We start from the raw sequence: 20,620 nt of genomic DNA, 5'->3' as shown, positions 1-20,620 counted from the left end.
GAATCAAGGTAAATTGGATGTGGTCAAACAGAAGATGGCAAGAGTGAACATTGGCATTTTAGAAATCAGTGAACTAAAATGGACAGGAATGGGCAAATTTAATTCAGATGACTATTATATCTACTACTGTGGGCAAGAACCCCTTAGAAGAAATGGAGTAGCCCTCATAGTCAACAAAAAAGTCTGAAGTGCAGTACTTGGGCACAGTCTCAAAAACAACAGAATGATCTTGGTTCACTTCCAAGGCAAACATTCAATACCACAGTAATCCAAATCTATGTATGCCCCAACCACTAATGCCAAAGAAGCTGAAGTTGAATGGGTCTATGAAGACCTACAAGACCTAGAATTAACACCAAAAAAAAAAAAAAAAGATGTCCTTTCCATCATAGGGGACTGGAATGCAAATTAGGAAGTCAAGAGATACCTGGAGTAACAGGCAAGTTTGGCCTTGGAGTACAAAATGAAGCAAGGCAAAGGCTAAGAGAGTTTTGCCAAGAGAATGCACTAGTCATAACAAACATCCTCTTGCAATAACACAAGCAACGACTCTACACATGGACATCACCAAATGGTCAACAGATTGATTATATTCCTTGTAGCCAAAGATGGAGAAGCTCTCTACAGCCAGCAAAAATAAGACTGGGGGCTGACTGTGGCTCAGATCATGAAATCCTTATCGCAAAATTCAGACTTAAAGAAAGTAGGGAAAACCCCTAGGCCATTCAGGTATGACCTAAATCAATCTCTTATGATTATACAGTGGAAGTTGTAGGGAATATGCTATGCACAGGTCTGTACTATAATTAACAGGGCCTCTTTGAAAAATAAAAATGACTTTCTCATCACCCCCAGGTGAAAGGCTGGGAGTAGTAAAATGTACATCCTGGAAAGATATCTTGAAAACAAGATGCTGAAGTCCTGATGTGACTGATGGAAAACAATTAGTGACTGTTCCCGTAAACAGAGCCTTGAAGGAGTTGCTGAGAAAGGGCTAAACAAAGTCATGAAAGGCCCGAAGATTTGACATTGAGGACTGTGCATCGTATATCTTTATCCCCAATCTGAGATTGTAAAGAGATATCTCTAGAATACAGTTAAGGAAGTAGAAGTTAACAATAAAAGGCATGCAAGGATTAGGATCTAAGTCTTATTTTTCCTTATTCTCCTGCGGCACCGCTCCCTCAGGTCAGTTCCTTGTTGGGCTAGTCCCAACAGAAGTGACAAGTAGATTCAAAGGATTAGATCTGATAGAGTGCCTGAAGAACTATGGATGGAGGTTTCTAACATTGTACATGACGTGGTGATCAAAACCATCCCCAAGAAATGCAAGAAGGTAAATAGCTAAGAAAAGAAGAGAAGCTAAAGTTAAAGGAGAAAAGGGAAAGCATACCTATCTGAAAGCAGAGTTCCAGAGAATAGCAAGGAGAGATAAGAAAGCCTTCCTCAGTAATCAATGCAAAGAAATAGAGGAAACAATAGAATGGGAAAGACTAGAAATCTCCAAGAAAATTAAAAATGCCAAGGGAACATTTCATGCAAATATGGGCTCAATAAAGGACAGAAATGGTATGGACCTAATACAAGAAGACAATAGTAAGAAGTGACAAGAAAACACAGAAGAACGGTCCAAAAAAGATCTTCACAACCCAGATAATCACAATGGTGTGATCATTCACCTAGAGCCAGACATCCTGGAATGTGAAGTCAAGTGGGCCTTAGGAAGCATCACTACGAACAAAGCTAGTGGAGGTGATGGAATTCCAGTTGAGCTATTTCGAATCCTAAAAGATGATGCTGTGAAGGTGCTGCACTCAATATGCCAGCAAATCTGGAAAACTCAGCAGCGGCCACAGGACTGGAAAAGGTCAGTTTTCATTCCAATCCCAAAGAAAGGCAATGCCAAAGAATGCTCAAACTACCACACAATTGCACTTATCTCACACACTTGTAAAGTAATGCTCAAAATTCTCCAAGCCAGGCTTGGAGAATACGTGAACCGTGAACTTCCAGACGTTCAAGCAGGTTTTCGAAAAGGCAGAGGAACCAGAGATCAAATTGCCAACATCTGCTGGATCATGGAAAAAGCAAGAGAGTTCCAGAATAACATCTATTTCTGCTTCATTGACTATGCCAAAGCCTTTGACTGTGTGGATCACAATAAACTGTGGAACATTCTGAAAGAGATGGGAATACCAGACCACCTGACCTGCCTCTTCAGAAACCTATATGCAGGTCAGGAAGCAACAGTTAGAACCGGACATGGAACAACAGACTGGTTTCAAATAGGAAAAGACGTATGACAAGGCTGTATATTGTCACCCTGCTTATTTAACTTGTATGCAGAGTATGTCATGAGAAATGCTGGGCTGAAAGAAGCACAAGCTGGAATCAAGATTGCCAAGAGAAATATCAATAACCTCAGATATGCAGATGACACCACCCTTATGGCAAAAAGTGAAGAAGAACTAAAGAGCCTCTTGATAAAGTGAAAGAGGAGAGTAAAAAGTTAGATTAGAGCTCAACATTCAGAAAACTAAGATCATGGCATCTGGTCCCATCACTTCATGGCAAATGATGAGGAAATAGTGTCAAACTTTATTTTTTTGGGCTCCAAAATCACTGCAGATGGTGATTGCTGTCATGAAATTAAAAGACGCTTACTCCTTGGAAGGAAAGTTATGAGCAACCTAGACAGCATATGAAAAAGCAGAGACATTACTTTGTCAACAAAGGTCCGGCTAGTCAAGGCTATGGTTTTTCCAGTAGTCGTGTATCGATGTGAGAGTTGGACTATAAAGAAAGCTGAGCACCAAAGAATTGATACTTTTGAACTGTGGTGTTGGAGAAGAGTCTTGAGAGTCCCTTGGACTGCGAGGAGATCCAACCAGTTCATCTTAAAGGAGATCAGGCCTGGGTATTCATTGGAAGGACTGATGTTGAAGCTGAAACTGCAATACTTTGTCCACTGATGCGAAGAGCTGACTCATTTGAAAAGACCCTGATGCTGGGAAATTTGAGGCCAGGAGGAGAAGGGGACAACAGAGGATGAGATTGTGGACGGCATCACTGACTCAGTGGACATGAATTTGGTTAAACTTCGGGAGTGGTGATGGACAGGGAGGCCTGTAGTGCTGTAGTTCATGGGGTTGCAAAGAGTCGGACACGACTGAGCAACTGAACTGAACTGAACTTGGGTTAATTAACCTCATTTTATATGTGCATTTTAACGTAGAATTCTATGGTGGAAAACAAACTGTAAATTACACATGTCAATACATTTTTACTATTATAGATTCAGGTAATACAGATAAAATTTTATAAACCTCCACTCATTAATCAGTTTTAGTCTTCTCCCAAAGGTACTTACTGTTACTAACTTGAAGTGTAGCCTTCCAGAACCATGTTATAGAGATGTATATACAAATATTTGTATGAATGAAGAAATATGGCTTTATTTTATGGGTTCAATGCCTTTTTCTTAAAAAAAAAACCATAAATGTCATATAATGTACGTTTCTCCCCCTGCATATAAAAATATACATTTTAAATAATTATACCAGGCCACAGGACAGTATAGATTATTTCCACAGTGTATACCTCTGTACTCTACCTAATCTGAAACGTTTAAATCTAATTTCAGAAGTCTGTCTTTCTTTCAAATCTTACTTAATCCTGGAAAAATAATCTCAAGCAAGGCAAGGAATTTGGCAGGAGTATTTTTTTGGGCTCCAAAATCACTGCAGATACTGATTGCAGCCAGGAAATTAAAAGACGCTTACTCCTTGGAAAGAAAGTTATGACCAACCTTGATAGTATATTAAAAAGCAGAGACATTACTTTGCCAACAAAGGTCCATCTAGTCAAGGCTATGGTTTTTCCCGTGGTCATGTATGGATGTGAGAGTTGGACTGTGAAGAAAGCTGATCGCCGAAGAATTGATGCTTTTGAACTGTGGTGCTGGAGAAGACTCTTGAGAGTCCCTTGTACTGCAAGGAGATCCAACCAGTCCATTCTAAAGGAGATCAATCCTGGGTGTTCATTGGAAGGACTGATGCTAAAGCTGAAACTCCAATACTTTGGCCACCTCATGTGACGAGTTGACTCACTGGAAAAGACTCTGATGCTGGGAAATGTTGGGGGCGGGAGGAGAAGGGGATGACAGAGAATGAGATGGCTGGATGGCATCACCGACTCTGTGGACATGAGTTTGAGTGAACTCCGGGAGTTGGTGATGGACAGGGAGGCCTGGCGTGCTGTGATTCATGGGGTCGCGGAGAGTCGGACACGACTAAGCGACTGAACTGAACTGAGTACGTGCTGTGGTTTAGTCGCTAAGTCGTGTCCGACTCTTGCAACCCCATGGACTGTAGCCTGCCAAGGCTCTTCTGTCCATGGGATTCTCCAGGCAAGAATACTGGAGTGGGTTGCTATTTCCTTCTCCACTAGTACGTGTAGCCTCCTTCAACTAGGTTTAGGAAACAGTGTCCCCGATTGCCAGAGAGGGATTTTTAGAAAGCGTTTTCTGTCAGAAATCATAAACTTCCCATTCTCGATACTTCGAAGGGTAGTGATCCACTTTGGGATCTCCAAAAGCTCAGTTGACCCCGGGCCCTCCTAAGTCACCCCTTCCTGCGGCCCTCTGCTGAACGGTGCCCCAGGAGCCAACCCAGGTCCTCTGGCCCACCTGCCGGCTTCTGCCCCTCCTGCCCCTGCCCGCCGGGCTCCGCCCCTCCCAGCTGCCCGCCAACAGGCCACGCCCCCTCCCTGCTCCGACCCCGCATACTTATGTTTCGCTGCGGTCAAAGCCCTGAAGATCTCGGCACCCAGTGGCTGGCTGCACTTCGAACCCCCGAGACCCCGTCCAGCTTCGGAGGTCTATGTCCACGTCATCCCTTTCCTTTCAAAAGGCCGCGACGCCTAAGACCGGGCTAACCAATGAGTTTCTGGGTATTAAAGTGGACGGCTTAGGCTCCAGGAAGGGGGCACTTTGAGGGGTCAGTGACCGAGGCTGCCTCGTCCTCTCGCCTGCCCACAATGAAGCAGACTGCCGAGGGAGCGGGGGTGTGTTGGGCTCGGATAGGGACCAAGCTCCAAGCTCTGGGCGGCGACTTCACAGGGCTTGCAGCCCAGGGAGCGCCGACCGGCTTGAAGGATCCCTGCCCTCCGCATGAGGGCAGTGAATGAAAACCCTCCTCCCTGTGGAAGAGACCGTCCACCCCGCGCCGTGGTGGCTGGCAGTGCAGCTGGCCCTGGCGCTCGCCTCTTCCCGCGAGCAGCACCGGTTCTCCCGCTGCAGCCTCGTGGCCCTCGCGGGTAGGGGTGTCCGGTCACCTACGCGGCTTCCTGCTGCCCCCTGGTGTGTACGGCTTTTTACGCACAGGGTCTTGCAGTGGATTTAAGGACTGGACTTCGAAACTAGCTTGCTTTGCTAGCTAATTTGTCGTCTGAAAATAACGCGAGTGCCTTAATTCCTTTGTTTTGCCTCCTAGATATCAGGTGGGACATTCATTCCTCTAAATCGTGGTTGGGATTTAGATTTAATCTGCTTGGATATTTCTGCCTGGTGCCCATCTTCCTAACTTCTAGTGAGGCAGAAGTTACTCCTTGTGAGCATGCATCTTGCAGGTTTGTTCTTGCCAAACCTAAAATTACTTTAGTTTCTAGCGTTAAATGCTTGTCTGCTTATCTCTGCTAGGCGGAGCTTTGTGTAATTTTAACTTTTTTTGTTATCATTTCTTGTTAAAATGGTGAGAGCAGTGGATACAAATATTGCCTGTCAGTGGTATCTGTTCAAGACCCAAAGTGACAGAGGTCACAGTATATTGTTCACGCTTTCATACTACCTTCATGTTAAGGTAAAGATGATCTTTTTGTTGTTTCTGACATAGTCTAATATCGTGGAGACCTTCACCATGATGAGAAAACTGTTGTGTTATTCATTTCATAGGTCAAAGAACAGCTTATTTATAGTATAAATGAGGAACCAAGCGTAAAGTGTTTTAATCAAATCAAATTAAATCAGTTAGCTGTTGTTAAAATCAGGGTGCAAATTCTTTGAGCTCTAACTCTGACCTTCATAAACAGAGGCTGGGTGAGTGAATCAGTGAGTGAAATAATTGGCTTTTTAAGAGCCCAGTATGGCATATCTCCTCCTCTCACCCACAGGATCCTTAGGAACAACTAAGAATCATTTAAATGAGAGAGTTAACATTTTCATAGCTAGGGGATGAGAGAGGGTAGGATTTTTGGAAGAAGCCTATAAAGTCCTCACAGATTCCCATAATGGGAATTAATGAATTGAAATAAAATTCTCAGTTTTTTAAAATGTATCACACTATCATCACATTAGAATTTTGAAGCCTGTGGCTGGAAAATGCCATTGCCAGAATGATTTGAGGGTCTGTAGTTATGTCTTTTTCATGGTTTGCTTTAGTCTTTTTGGACCTAATCTTGAATCGAGACGTGCTTGAGATTTATCTGATTTTAAACAGAGCAGATCAAGATATGCTGAGATATCTGAATGTTGAGAAAACCACCTTATAAAAGCACTACCTTAATATGTACACTCTACAACTTGTTTCTAGATTTGAGAATTTAGCAATGGTCTCTGGCACTGGAATTTTTAGGCCTCTTAGTTTGGTTTGTATCCTAATGTTCTTGTTTCTTCTTCTGTAGTTATATGAATTTATTTGGCACTTTTAATTGGAATAACACATAAGTATATATCAGAAAAGTAGTAGGAGGCAATTGGCTGGGAAATTCTCTTAAAGTGGTGATTGAATAACATAATCTCCAGTAGGGGTGTTGAAAGAAATAGCAGGCCAACATTAGAAGGATATTAATTTGATATTTTAATACTTTTCCACCCATACTATTCACTTTATATTACACATTCATTAGACCTTTAAATAAACCTTGTTTAATTATGGATTTTGGTTAGTAATTTTGACCGAATCTTAAGTTTATTGAGAAGTCAAAGGGCCTTTTAAAGCTTAATGTCTTTTTTTTTTTAATGAAGTATTATACTTTTATAACTCGAAACCTGCAGAACCTTTTTTTAGATTTACCAGGACTGAAGACTTCAAATCATTTCCATTTCTTTAGTGGTAGTTTTCATAATTTTTTCCCATTTTCTAGTGATTTCCTTATGGATGGGGGGGGTTAGAATATAAAAACATTTGTATATATGCAGCTTCAAAGTAGCCTATTGTCTGGCAGAAAACTCTCTGACATAAATCACAGCAAGCCCCTCTATGACCCACCTCCTAGAGTAATGGAAATAAAAACAAAAATAAACAAATGGGACCTAATTAAACTTAAAAGCTTTTGCACAATGAAGGAAACTATAAGCAAGGTGAAAACAGCCCTCAGAACGGGAGAAAGTAATAGTAAATGAAACAACTGACAAAGAATCAAGCTCCAAAATATATAAGCAGCTCAATATCAGAAAAATGAACAGCCCAATAAAAAAGAGCAAAAGACCTAAACAGACATTTCTCCAAAGACATACAGATGGCTAATAAACACATGGAAAGACGCTCAACATCACTCATTATTCAGTTCAGTTCAGTTCAGTTCAGTCGCTCAGTCGTGTCCGACTCTCCGCGACCCCATGAATCACAGCACGCCAGGCCTCCCTGTCCATCACCAACTCCCGGAGTACACTCAAACTCATGTCCATCGAGTCGGTGCTGCCATCCAGCCATCTCATTCTCCGTCGTCCCCTTCTCCTCCCGCCCTCAACCTTTCCCAGCATCAGAGTCTTTTCCAGTGAGTCAACTCATCGCATGAGGTGGCCAAAGTATTGCAGTTTCAGCTTTAGCATCAGTCCCTCCAATGAATATCCAGGATTGATCTCCTTTAGAATGGACTGGTTGGATCTCCTTGCAGTATAAGGGACTCTCAAGAGTCTTCTCCAACACCACAGTTCAAAAGCATCGATTCTTCGGCGATCAGCCTTCTTCACAGTCCAACTCTCACATCCATACATGACCACAGGAAAAACCATTGCCTTGACTAGACGGACCTTGGTTGGCAAAGTAATGTCTCTGCTTTTTAATATACTAGAGAAATGCAAATCAAAACCACAATGAGGCATCATCTCAGTCCAATCAGTATGGCTGTCATCAAAAGGCCTACAAACAGTAAATACTGAAGAGAGTGTGGAGAAAAGGGAACCCTCTTACACTGTTGATGGGAATGCAAATTGGTACAGCCACTATGGCGAACAGTGTGCAGATTCCTTAAAAAACTGGGGATAGAATTGCCATATGACCCAGCAATCCCACAGAATAAAAGAAATATATATACCCTTAATGTTCATTTCAGCACTATTTACAATAGCAATATGGAAGCAACCTAGATGTCCATCAGCAGATGAATGGATAAAGAAGTTGTGGTACACATACACAATGGAATATTACTCAGCTATAAAAAGGAATGCATTTGAGTCAGTTCTAATGAGGTGGATGAAACTAGAACCTATTATACAAAGTGAAGTCAGAAAGAGAGAAACAAATACTGTATATTAACATATATAAAGGACAGAAATGGTATGGATCTAACGGAAGCAGAAGATATTAGGAAGAAGTGGTAAGAATACACAGAAGAACTGTCCAAAAGAGAGCTTCACGACCCAGATAATCACGATGGTGTGATCACTCACCTAGAGCCAGACATCCTGGAATGTGAAGTCAAGTGGGCCTTAGGAAGCATCACTACGAACAAAGCTAGTGGAGGTGATGGAATTCCAGTTGAGCTATTTCAAATCCCGAAAGATGATGCTGTGAAAGTGCTGCGCTCAATATGCCAGCAAATCTGGAAAACTCAGCAGTGGCCACAGGACTGGAAAAGGTCAGTTTTCATTCCAATCCCAAAGAAAGGCAATGCCAAAGAATCTTCAAACCACCGCACAGTTGCACTCATCTCACACACTAGTAAAGTCATGCTCAAAATTCTCCAAGCCAGGCTTCAGCAATACGTGAACCGTGAACTTCCAGATGTTCAAGCTGGATTTAGAAAAGGCAGAGGAACCAGAGATCAAATTGCCAACATCCGCTGGATCGTCAAAAAAGCAAGAGAGTTCAGAAAAACATCTTTTTCTGCTTCATTGACTATGCCAAAGCCTTTGACTGTGTGGATCACAATAAACTGTGGAAAATTCTGAAAGAGATGGGAATACCAGACCACCTGAACTGCCTCTTGAGAAACCTATATGCAGGTCAGGAAGCAACAGTTAGAACTGGACATGGAACAACAAACTGGTTGCAAATAGGAAAAGGAGTACATCAAGGCTGTATATTGTCACCCTGCTTATTTAACTTATACACAGAGTACATCATGAGAAACGCTGGGTTGGAAGAAGCACAAGCTGGAATCAAGATTGCCGAGAGAAATATCAATAACCTCAGATATGCAGATGACACCACCCTTATGGCAGAAAGTGAAGAGGAACTCAGAAGCCTCTTGATGAAAGTGAAAGAGGAGAGTGAAAAGGTTGACTTGAAGCTCAACATTCAGAAAACGAAGATCATGGCATCTGGTCCCGTCACTTCATGGGAAATAGATGGGGAAACAGTGGAAACAGTGTCAGACTTTATTTTTTGGGGCTCCAAAATCACTGCAGATGCTGATTGCAGCCATGAAATTAAAAGACGCTTACTCCTTGGAAGGAAAGTTATGACCAACCTAGATAGCATATTAAAAAGCAGAGACATTACTTTGCCAACAAAGGTCCATCTAGTCAAGGCTATGGTTTTTCCAGTGGTCATGTATGGATGTGAGAGTTGGACTGTGAAGAAAGCTGACTGCCAAAGAATTGATGCTTTTGAACTGTGGTGCTGGAGAAGACTCTTGAGAGTCCCTTGGATTGCAAGAAGGTCCAACCAGTCCATCCTAAAGAGATCAGTCCTGGGTGTTCATTGGAAGGACTGATGCTAAAGCTGGAAGTCCAATACTTTGGCCGCCTCATGCAAAAAGTTGACTCCTTGGAAAAGACCCTGATGCTGGGAAAGATTGAGGGCAGGAGGAGAAGGGGACAACAGAGGATGAGATGGTTGGAATGCATCACTGACTCAAGGGTCGTGAGTTTGAGTGAACTCTGGGAGTTGGTGATGGACAGGGAGGCCTGGCATGCTGCGATTCATGGGGTCGCAAAGAGTTGGACACATCTGATAACTGAACTGAACTGAACATATATATATATGGAATTTAGAAGGACAGTACTGGCAATCCTACATGCAGGGCAGCAAAGGAGACACAGATGTAAAGAACAGGCTTTTGGACTCAGTGGGAGAAGGCAAGGGTGGGATGATTTGAGACAACAGCATTTAAATATGTACATTACAATACGGAAAAAGGATGGCCAGTCAAAGTTCAATGCACAAAGCAGAGCACCCAAAGCCTGTCCTCTGGGACAACCCTGAGAGGGGTGGAGTGGGGTGGGGATGGGCTGGGGAGGGAGGGAAACTGTTACAGGGAGGTTTAAAAGCTTTAAACTCTAAACACCTACGTCACTCCAGATTAGCCTGAAACTACTTTCACAAGAGAAAAAGATATCTCCCCCACTTCTCTACAAGGTTAAGCTCCCGAGCTCCCTAAATCACTCTCAACTGCGCTGCAGTCCCTGGGAAGCGAGTGCCGCGGAGTCCGGCGACCCGGGCGAACGCTCGCACGGTCCCACAATGCCCCGCTCGCGCCACCGTGAGGGCGGAGAGAAAAGACGGCAGCCCGTGTAGGGAATCCGAGGCGAGCTCCTAGAAGTGCGCATGCGCACTGACCCCGGCGGACCCTAGCAACCAGAGCAGTGACAGTAGCAACCGCCGGAATGGTAAGTACCCTCTAGGCCTCGCAGCCAAAGCTGCGAGTAGATTCGAAGTGGAAAAGGGTAACTGTGGAGGGTTGAGGGTGGAGGACATCCTCGAACACCGGAAGGGAGCGAGTAGCGGATGCTTGCTCGGTGGATTCAGAGGCCTGGGGCGAAAGAGAAGCCCTGGCTTTGGGTTGTCTGGGGTTGAGGGCGGCCCGGGCAGAGAAAAGGCAGGGCGAAGAGCAGAAAATTCTCGAAAGAGAGCGGATTAGAGTGGGACAAGTGATGGAAGGGAGAGTGTGAATAAGAATATAGTTTTAATATAAGTAATTTATCCTCCCACCCCCAAGCGAGATGGAGGGTGGGGTTGGTTATGAGAGATGGTGTGTAACACTGGTTGCTGCAATGTTTATAAACCTGTGATGTGCCCATGTTCCACTCTGAACGACTCTCAGTTCAGTTGTTAGTAAACATTCATTGTAAAACCCTCTCTGATAGAACATATTAGGATAGTGTTTCTCAAATTTAAGTATGCATAAGTGTGATTTTGGACTAAACTGGAGTGCTGATTATGAATGTTTAACATGTGGGGGTTTTCAGAAATGTGAATTTCAAGTGACTCTAAAATTAGAGAGCTCCCCCTGACACTTTGAGAAATATTGCTGTCTCAGGCTTGAAATCTGTCGGTGGTCTATCCGATCAAATCTCTTTATGAAGTAATGGTTTTACCTAGTGATGCTCATTTCCTGCTTAAAATGAGCACTGTCTTGCTTACATACTTGGTAGATCCAACTAGTAGTTTAGGTTGTTGGTTGGCTAACGACCCAACCAAAGCTATTTAGCAAAGTATGTGGTTGTCCTGCCTAATGGAAATATTTATTGTTGTTCAGTTGCTAAATCGTGTCCTACTTTCTGAAATCCCATGGATTGCAGAAGGCCAGACTTCCCTGTCCTTCACTATCTCTGGAGTTTGCTCAAACTCCCGTCCATTGAGTCAGTGATGCTATCTAACTGTTTTATCCTCTGCTACCCCCTTCTCTTTTTGTCTTCAATCTTTCCCAGCATCAGGATCTTTTCCAGTGAGAACTATTTATAAAGAATAAGTTTAACTAGTTTTCTGCTATAGAAGTGAGCAGAAATTGAACACTGGAAATTCAAATGATAAGGAAAACATGCCTGCCGTCAGCCACCAAGTTAAATTCCACTCTTAAAAGTAGTTTCCCTTCTGCATTTATTACTATATTCCACAGGCATTTAGCTGAAAAAAAAAAAAAGGAAAGTTTAAAAATTCTGGAACATAGATTTATATATTCAGGTGAAGAAATAACTGGCCCTAAATAATTCTGAAAGTAGGAACCATAAGAATTATTGAAAATCTTCAAATAGAGAATCAGAACTAGTAGTTAAGTGAAGCTCGCTGAAGCTGCAAGCTTCTAGCTCTGGGGCCCTCTAGAAATACTGTCCCACATAGTTTTTTATTTAAGAAAATTAGCTTCTAGTGTCTTAAAAATGATCATATTTTACACCAAAATGCAGATTTCTGGCTTCTCTGAAAAATCAGAAATAACATATTTTACTATCAGACACATCTTTTTTCATATTTTTATATTACTGAAATATGATGGTGTGATATAATTGGCTGCATATTTTCTTTCCTGATGGTACATAAAGTAAGGGTGTTACTTTCAATTAGCAAGAGTTTTCATATTTGAAGAAATATGATATTAGGGTAACTCTGGTCTCAAGTCCCACCTGCCAGTGGTTTTCTAGAACCATATAGTGGTTATCCTCTTTACATGGCCAGCTTTACCCATCAATGATGTCCACTGGTTATTTAGACATTTCAGGTTTTAACTCCTGCTACCTATAGGGAAACTAGTCACTTTTAGACCAATTTATAGATAACTTGATTGCTTCCAACTTGAAAGTGTTCCTATAAGTGTCTTTTTTTGGATCCCTCCATGGATTTCTCTAGGGCTTCCGTAGTGACTCAGTGGTAAAGAATCCACCTGCCAAAGCAGGAGACATGGGTTTGATCCTTGGGTTGGGAAGGTCCCCTGGAGAAGGAAATGGCAATCCACTCCAGTATTCTTGCCTGGGAAATCCCAGGGACAGAGGAGCCTGGCAGGTTACAGTCCATGAAGTTGTAAAGAGTTGGACATGACTTAATGACTAAAGCAACAACAACAAGGATTTCCCTGGAAAATATACCCAGGAGTGAGATTGTGGGATGATAGGGTCTCTGCATACTTAATTTCCATAGGCACTATCAGTATACCAGAACAGCTATACTATTTCTTACTTCCTTCAGTGATGCGTGAAAGTTTCTATTTCTCTACAATCTCACCAGTTTTCTGACTTTTGCCTATATGAGGATGCATTTTAGTATCCCATTGTTTTATTGCATTTCTCTGATTTTCAGTGAGTTCAAATATCTCATTGTTAGTCATCGTCTGGATTTCAGTTTCTGTAAATTTTCTGTATATATTTTTGGCCAACTTTTCCCTTTTTTAAATTTGGTTTTTAATTTCAGGAGTTCCTTGTATATTCTAGATATTAGTCCTTTGTTGGTTTTATTTTGAAAATATCTCTCAATTTTTCTAGCCTGTCAACAGTGTCCTGCATTTGCTGTATTCTGGTATTTATTAGTTTATTCTATTGCATTTTCTACACAGATGGTCATCTACACATAGTTTTATTTTTTAGTGTAATATTGATAAGGATCTTTTGTGCCATGTTAAACAGTAGCAGTGATAGGAGATAGGCATCGTTGATGTGTCTGGGATCTTAAAGAGAATACTTTTTTCTTTTCTATTGAGGTATAGTTGATTTACAATGTTGTGTTGTTTTCTGGTATATAGCACAGTGATTCAGTTACACATGTTTATATATATATATTTTTTCTTTTCCATTATAGTTTATTTCAAGACATTGAATATAGTTCCCTGTGCTAAACAGGGACCTTGTTGTTATCTATTTTATAAATAGTAGTGTGTATATGCGGAGAAGGCAATGGCAGCCCACTCCAGTACTCTTGCCTAGAAAATCCCATGGATGGAGGAGCCTGGTAGGCTGCAGTCCGTGGGGTCGCTAAGGGTCGGACCCGACTGAGCGACTTCACTTTCACACATTGGAGAAGGAAATGGCAACCCACTCCAGTGTTCTTGCCTGGAGAATCCCAGAGACGGGGGAGCCTGGTGGGCTTCCGTCTACGGGGTCACACAGAGTCGGACACGACTGAAGTGACTTAGCAGCAGCAGCAGCAGCAGTGTGTATATGTTGCTCCCAAATTCCTAATTGATCCCTCCTCCACTCCAGGAGTTGGTGATGGACAGGGAGGCCTGGCGTGCTGTGATTCATGGGGTCGCGGAGAGTCGGACACGACTGAGCGACTGAACTGAACTGAACTGAACCATAAGTTTGTTTTCTATGTCTGTGAGTCTACCTCTGTTTTGTAAATAAAAGTTAATTTGTAACTTTTTTTAGATTCCACATATAAGTGATATCATCTGATATGTCTTTCTCTGTCTGGCTTACTTCACTTAGTATGATAATCTCTAGATCCATCTGTATTGCTGCAAATGGCATTATTTCATTCTTTTATGGCTGAGTAGTATTCCATTGTACATATATATATATATATACCACATCTTCTTTATCCATTCATCTGTCAATGGACATTTAGCCATGTCTTGGCTATTGTAAAATAGTGCTTCAGTGAACACTGGAATGCATATATCTTTTTAAATTATGGTTTTCTCCAGATATATGCCCAGGAATAGGACTGCTGGATCATATAGTAGTTCACTTTCTAGTTTTTTTAAGGAACTTCCATTTTCTGTACTGGTGGCACCAATTTACAGTCCCACCAAAAGGGCAGAAGTGTTCTCTTTTCTCCACACCCTTGCCAACATTTATTATTTATGGACTTAAATTAAACAATTTTTTTTGTTGTTGAAGTATAGTTGATGGTTTTGAAGTTATGGTGCTGGAGAAGACTCTTAAGAGTCCCTTGCACTTCGAGGACATCAAACCAGTCAATCCTAAAGGAAATCAGCCCTGAATATTCATTGGAAGGACTGTTGCTGAAGCTCCAATACTCTGGCCACCTGATATGAAGAGTCAACTCATTGGAAAAGACCCTGATGCTGGGAAAGATTGAAGGCAAAACAAACTCCAAGAGATAGTGGATGACAGAGGAGCCAAGCATGCTGTTGTCTGGGGTCACAAAGAGTCAGACACAACTCAGCAACTGAGTAACAATGACAACAACAGCAACGACATAGTTGGTTTACAGTGTTGTGTTAGTTTCAGGTGACAGCAAAATGAATCAGTATAGACTTTTCAATGATGGCTGTTCAGACCCGAGTGAGGTGATACCTCTTTGTAGTTTTGAGTTGCACTTCTCTAATAATTTGGAGAAGGAAATGGCAACCCACTCCAGTGTTCTTGCCTGGAGAATCCCAGGGACGGGAGAGCCGTGAGGGCTGCCGTCTATGGGGTCGCACAGAGTCGGACACGACTGAAGTGACTTAGCAGCAGCAGCAGCAGTAATTAGTGATGTTGAAAATCTTACATGTACCTATTGGCCATCTGTATGTCTTCTTTGGAGAAATGTCTGTTTAGGTTTTCTGCTCATTTTTTCAGTGGGTTGGTTGTTTGTTTTTCACCATACCATGCAGCATATGGGATCCTGTTTCCCAGCCAGGGATTGAACCTAAGCCCCTTGTAGTGGAAGCATGGAGTCTTAACTGCTGAACCACCAGGGAAGTCCCTGAATTTTTTTTTGTTGTTGTTACTGAGTTATATGAGCTGTTTATATATTTTGGAAATTAAGCCCTTCATCGGTCACATCATTTACAAATATTTTCTTCCAGCCCACAGGTTGTTTTGTTTATGGTGGTTTTGCTGTGCAAAACTTTTGCGTTTCATTAGGTCCCATTTGTTTATTTTTGTTTTTATTTCTATTACCATTTTTGCCTATGTTGTCTTCTAGGAGTTTAAGGATTCTTTAATGTTACCTTCCCAATTTGGCCCACCTTGACATGAAATTAAAAGATGGTTACTCCTTGGAAGGAAATTTATGACCAACCTAGATTGCATATTAAAAAGCAGAGACATTACTTTGCCAACCAAGGTCTGTCTACTCAAGGCTATGGTTTTTCCCGTGGTCATGTATGGGTGTGAGAGTTGGACTGTGAAGAAAGCTGATCGCCGAAGAATTGATGCTTTTGAACTGTGGTGTTGGAGAAGACTCTTGAGAGTCCCTTGTACTGCAAGGAGATCCAACCAGTCCATTCTAAAGGAGATCAGTCCTGGGTGTTCATTGTAAGGACTGATGCTGAAGCTGAAACTCCAATACTTTGGCCACCTCATGCAAAGAGCTGACTCACTGGAAAAGACTCTGATGCGGGGAGGGATTGGGGGCAGGAGGAGAAGGGGACAGCAGAGAATGAGATGGCTGGATGGCATCACTGACTCGATGGACATGAGTTTGAGTCAACTCCGGGAGTTGGTGATGGACAGGGAGGCCTGGCGTGCTGTGATTCATGGGGTCGCGGAGAGTCGGACACGACTGAGTGACTGAACTGAACTGAACTGAATATACTATGTGACTTATCTATTTATTTATTATATCAGTTACTATTGGTCTCCCAGCAATAGATGTAGATTCCCATAAGGCAGGAATCTTTGTTTTGTTTATTGATATATCTGAAGCAAGTGGAAGAATGTTTGGTATATAGGAGGTAATCAGTGAATATTTGCTCAAATGAATGAATTTATTCATTAAGCTGGTATTGGTTAGAGCTTTTTGATATATGCATGTGTGCCTGATAAGTTGGAGAAGGCAATGGCAAGCCACTCCAGTACTCTTGCCTAGAAAATCCCATGGACAGAGGAGCCTGGTGGGCTGCAGTCCATGGGGTCGCTATTAGTCGGATTCGACTGAGCGACTTCACTTTCACTTTTCACTTTCACACATTGGAGAAGGAAATGGCAACCCACTCCAGTGTTCTTGCCTGGAGAATCCCAGGGACGGCGGAGCCTGGTCTGCTGCCGTCTATGGGGTCACACAGAGTCGGACACGACTGAAGTGACTTAGCAGCAGCAGCAGCCTGATAAGTTGCTTCAGTTATGTCTGACTCTCTACAACCTATGGGCTGTAGCCTGCTAGGCTCCTCTGTCCATGGGATTCTCCAGGCAAAAATACTGGAGTGGGTTGCCGTTTCCTTCTTCGTTTTGATATATAGCTTTTATCAAATAAGGAGTTTTGCTTTAACCCTTGGTTAAAAAAGCTTTTAATATCAGAGGTAGAACTTTATCAAATGCTCTTTCTGCATTTACTGAAATAAACATAATTTCCCCCTTTTAATCCGTTAATAAATGGTTTACATTTATAATAGATTTTTCTGTTGTTAAACAATCTTTATCCCCCTGGCATAAGCCATTTTTGATCATGATCATTATACACCATTGGCTTTGGAAATCTAATATTGTGCATCTAAGATTTTTCAAATCTGTTTTGAGAAGTAAAGGGGGCCCTTTATCTAGTTATGGCATAAAGATTATTCTAGTCTCATAAAATAAGTTGGCAGCTTTCCCTCTTTTTTTTTTCTGGTTTCTGAAACAACTTGCATAACAAGGAATATCTGCTCCTTGAAAGGTTGGTAGAACTTATTTGCAATTTATCTAGATTTGCAGCTTTCCCTCTTTTTTTTTCTGGTTTCTGAAACAACTTGCATAACAAGGAATATCTGCTCCTTGAAAGGTTGGTAGAACTTATTTGCAATTTATCTAGATTTGGGGCTTTAGGGGAGGAGGGTGTGGGTAAATCTCTTTGATTATCTTTTTAATTTTCAAATAGTTTTTGGCCTATTCATGTTTTCTGATTCTTCTTGTGAGTTTTGGCATTTTTGTTTCTTTCTAGAAATGTATACTTTAGGTTTCAAACTTATAATATTTTATTTTAAAAATCTCTGTGGTATCTGTGTCATCTCTCCTTATTTATTCTATATTTTTAATTTTTTTTTGCTCAGTCAGGCTTGCCAGAAACTTAAGAACCAGCTTTTAGTTTTGTTCATCATTTTTCCTCTCAGTCTGTTTTTCATTGATTTCTTCCTTTCTGTTTCCTTATGCCTTCATGATGTACTTTTCCAAATATTTTGAATGCTTAATTTATTTGTTTTCTATCTCTTGCTTTCTGTTTTTAAAATTTATTTTATTCAAGTATAGTTGATTTGCAATGTTGTGTTTACTCCTGCTAAACAGCAAAGTGATTCAGTTATACATATATATTCTGTTCTGTTCAGTCTCTCAGTCGTGTCTGACTCTTTGCGACCCCGTGGACTGTAGCCTACCAGGCTTCTCCGTCCATGGGATTCTCCAGGCAAGAATACTGGAGTGGGTTACCATTTCCTTCTCCAGGGGATCTTCCTGACCCAGGGATTGAACCCGGGTCTCCCACATTGGAGGCAGACGCGTTAACCTCTGAGCCACCAGGGAAGCCCTTACATATATATATATATTTTATATATATATATATTCCTTTTCATATTATTTTCCATTATGGTTTATCACAGAGTACTGAATATAGTTCCCTGTTCTGTTATTTTTAAATTAATGTATTTTAAGCATAAGTTTCAAGTGTTATATCCTCAAATTTTTACATTCTTTATCTTTAATTTTATTATTTACTTAAATTAATAGTTTTTATTTTTAACTTGTGTTATTTATTAGTGCATCTTTACTTCAGAGACATAATTCCTTTTGTTATTGTTTAGGGTTCTCTCTTTTATAAAATAAGCTCCAGCAAAGATTCAAAGGATGTCTTCCTTTTCTTACCTTTAAAGTTTTTAATATCATATTAAGTTGAATCTAAGATACTATTGATTATAAGGTGCAACATTATTTTATCTTCTTCTAAGAAAGAAAAGTAATGATTCATGTTGTTGTACACCAGGAACCAACACAACCTTGTAAAGCAATTATCTTCCAATTAAAAATTTAAAAATAAGAAAAATAAGAAGTTGGAATTAAACTGTGACATAATTTCCTGTCACTTAGAAATTTTATTTTGTATTTATTGACAGAGTTATTTTAAATGTATTAGGCATATAGATTTTTATCATGTGTTATCCTTTGATTAACATAAAAATGAATATATATGGTATGTATATTAAATAAGATGGTTAATATTTTTCTAAATCTTCATCAATGCTACCTGGCTGCAGCAGTTATAAATTTTTCCTGGTTGTAAGATGTATCCAAACTTCAAAGATATTAAAATGTAAAGGAAGATATAAATCTTAGAATAATGAAATAAGATATATTTTAATATCAGTGTTGACAGCTCCGTTTTTTGTAAACCACATGAGAGTAAAGCATATGACATGATACATCATGATTTCCTTAATTTCTCTGAGAGGTACGTAAGTATTTCTGATTTTAGGACATTAAAACATTCTCTTTTCATATGAAGTCCCCAAAAAAGAAATCTTTTTAATGGTAGATGCCAGGGCTAATAATTGTTGCATGAAAATTGAGTCTACAAATCACACCAATAAGGATAACCTTGTTTTTTCTTCTCTTTAAGGCAAAAGCAACAACAATCAAAGAAGCTCTAGCCAGATGGGTGAGTTTATGAGTTCTTACTTCTAGAAACCGTATTAGGATAAGTTTTGGGCAGTTATTTAAATCTGACCATTCAATACAAGTGATCTTTTGGTATTGAAAGTGTTTAGTTATCTTGATGGTGTTAGTGGATACATGAGCCTACACAGGTGATAAAATTATATAGACCTTAATACACACATGTAGACACATTCACACTCACATGTACAAATGAGTATAAGTAAAATTGGGAAAATCTGATTAAAGTTAGTGGATTGTATCAATATCAATATCTTGGTTGTGATACTATAATTTTGAAAAATGTTACCATTAGGGGAAACTGGGCAAAGTGTATTGGGCTTCCCTGGTGGCTCAGAGGTTAAAGCATCTGCTTCCAATGCGGGAGACCCGGGTTCGATCCCTGGGTCGGGAAGATCCCCTGGAGAAGGAAACGGTAACCCACTCCAGTATTCTTGCCTGGAGAATCCCATGGACAGAGAAGCCTGGTAGGCTACAGTCCATGGGGTCGCATAGAGTCGGACACAACTGAGCGACGAAACGAAAACAGGCAAAGTGTATAACGGCTCTCACTGTATTATTTCTTATAACTGCACATGACTCTTCAAATATCTCAATAAAATTTCAGTTAAAAAGTCTGACCATTGGAAAATTTAAATCTGGAAAGGCTAATTTGTCTGTTACTGTGATAGCCGGAATCTCCATGTTCTTTTTCAACTTTATCATTATTAAACCATATATCATTTTTAGGTGATAGAATGATATGTGCTATGGATGATCTAGGTTTTAGATAAGTGATGGTTTTAATCTCTTGGAGTTTAGAACAGAGACAGTAAATATGAACAAATGATAATCATGCATAGGCAAATGAAAAAACCTCGAATAAAAATTCTAAAATGATATTCAACGTGACTGATCGTCAGGGAAATGCAAATCAAATCCCCAAAGAGATATCACCTTACACCTGTTAAAATGGCTGTCATCAAAAACATTAGAGAAAAGTGTTGGTGAGGATGTGGAAAAAAGGGAACCCTTTTGCACTTTGGTGGGAATGTAACTTGGTATAGTGTTATGGTGGAGTGGTTAATATAAACACTGTGGAGATGCCTCAAAAATTAAAAGTAGAACTACCATATGATCCAGGAGTCCCACTTCTGGATATATATCTGAAGGAAATGAAAT

At 40.7% G+C, this 20,620-nt stretch overlaps 1 protein-coding gene across 1 annotated transcript in view; it reads left to right on the top strand.

Moving 5' to 3' along the window:
• The first annotated feature begins 10,752 nt into the window (after positions 1–10,752).
• Positions 10,753–20,620, top strand: part of DNAL1 (dynein axonemal light chain 1) — a 44,380-nt gene continuing 34,512 nt past the window's right edge. The window contains exons 1-2 of the mRNA XM_055436562.2: positions 10,753–10,831; positions 19,404–19,442. Coding sequence (XP_055292537.1) covers positions 10,829–10,831; positions 19,404–19,442 — 42 coding nt within the window. The 5' untranslated portion in view covers positions 10,753–10,828. The remainder of the gene's footprint in view (positions 10,832–19,403; positions 19,443–20,620) is intronic.

This window comes from Moschus berezovskii, chromosome 9, assembly GCF_049115385.1.
Source record: "Moschus berezovskii isolate FMDL1 chromosome 9, NW_MosBer_1.0, whole genome shotgun sequence".
Classification (NCBI taxonomy): Eukaryota; Metazoa; Chordata; class Mammalia; order Artiodactyla; family Moschidae; genus Moschus; species Moschus berezovskii.
The sequence above is the reverse complement of the archived record's forward strand: the minus strand, read 5'-3'. Positions and strand labels throughout refer to the sequence as shown.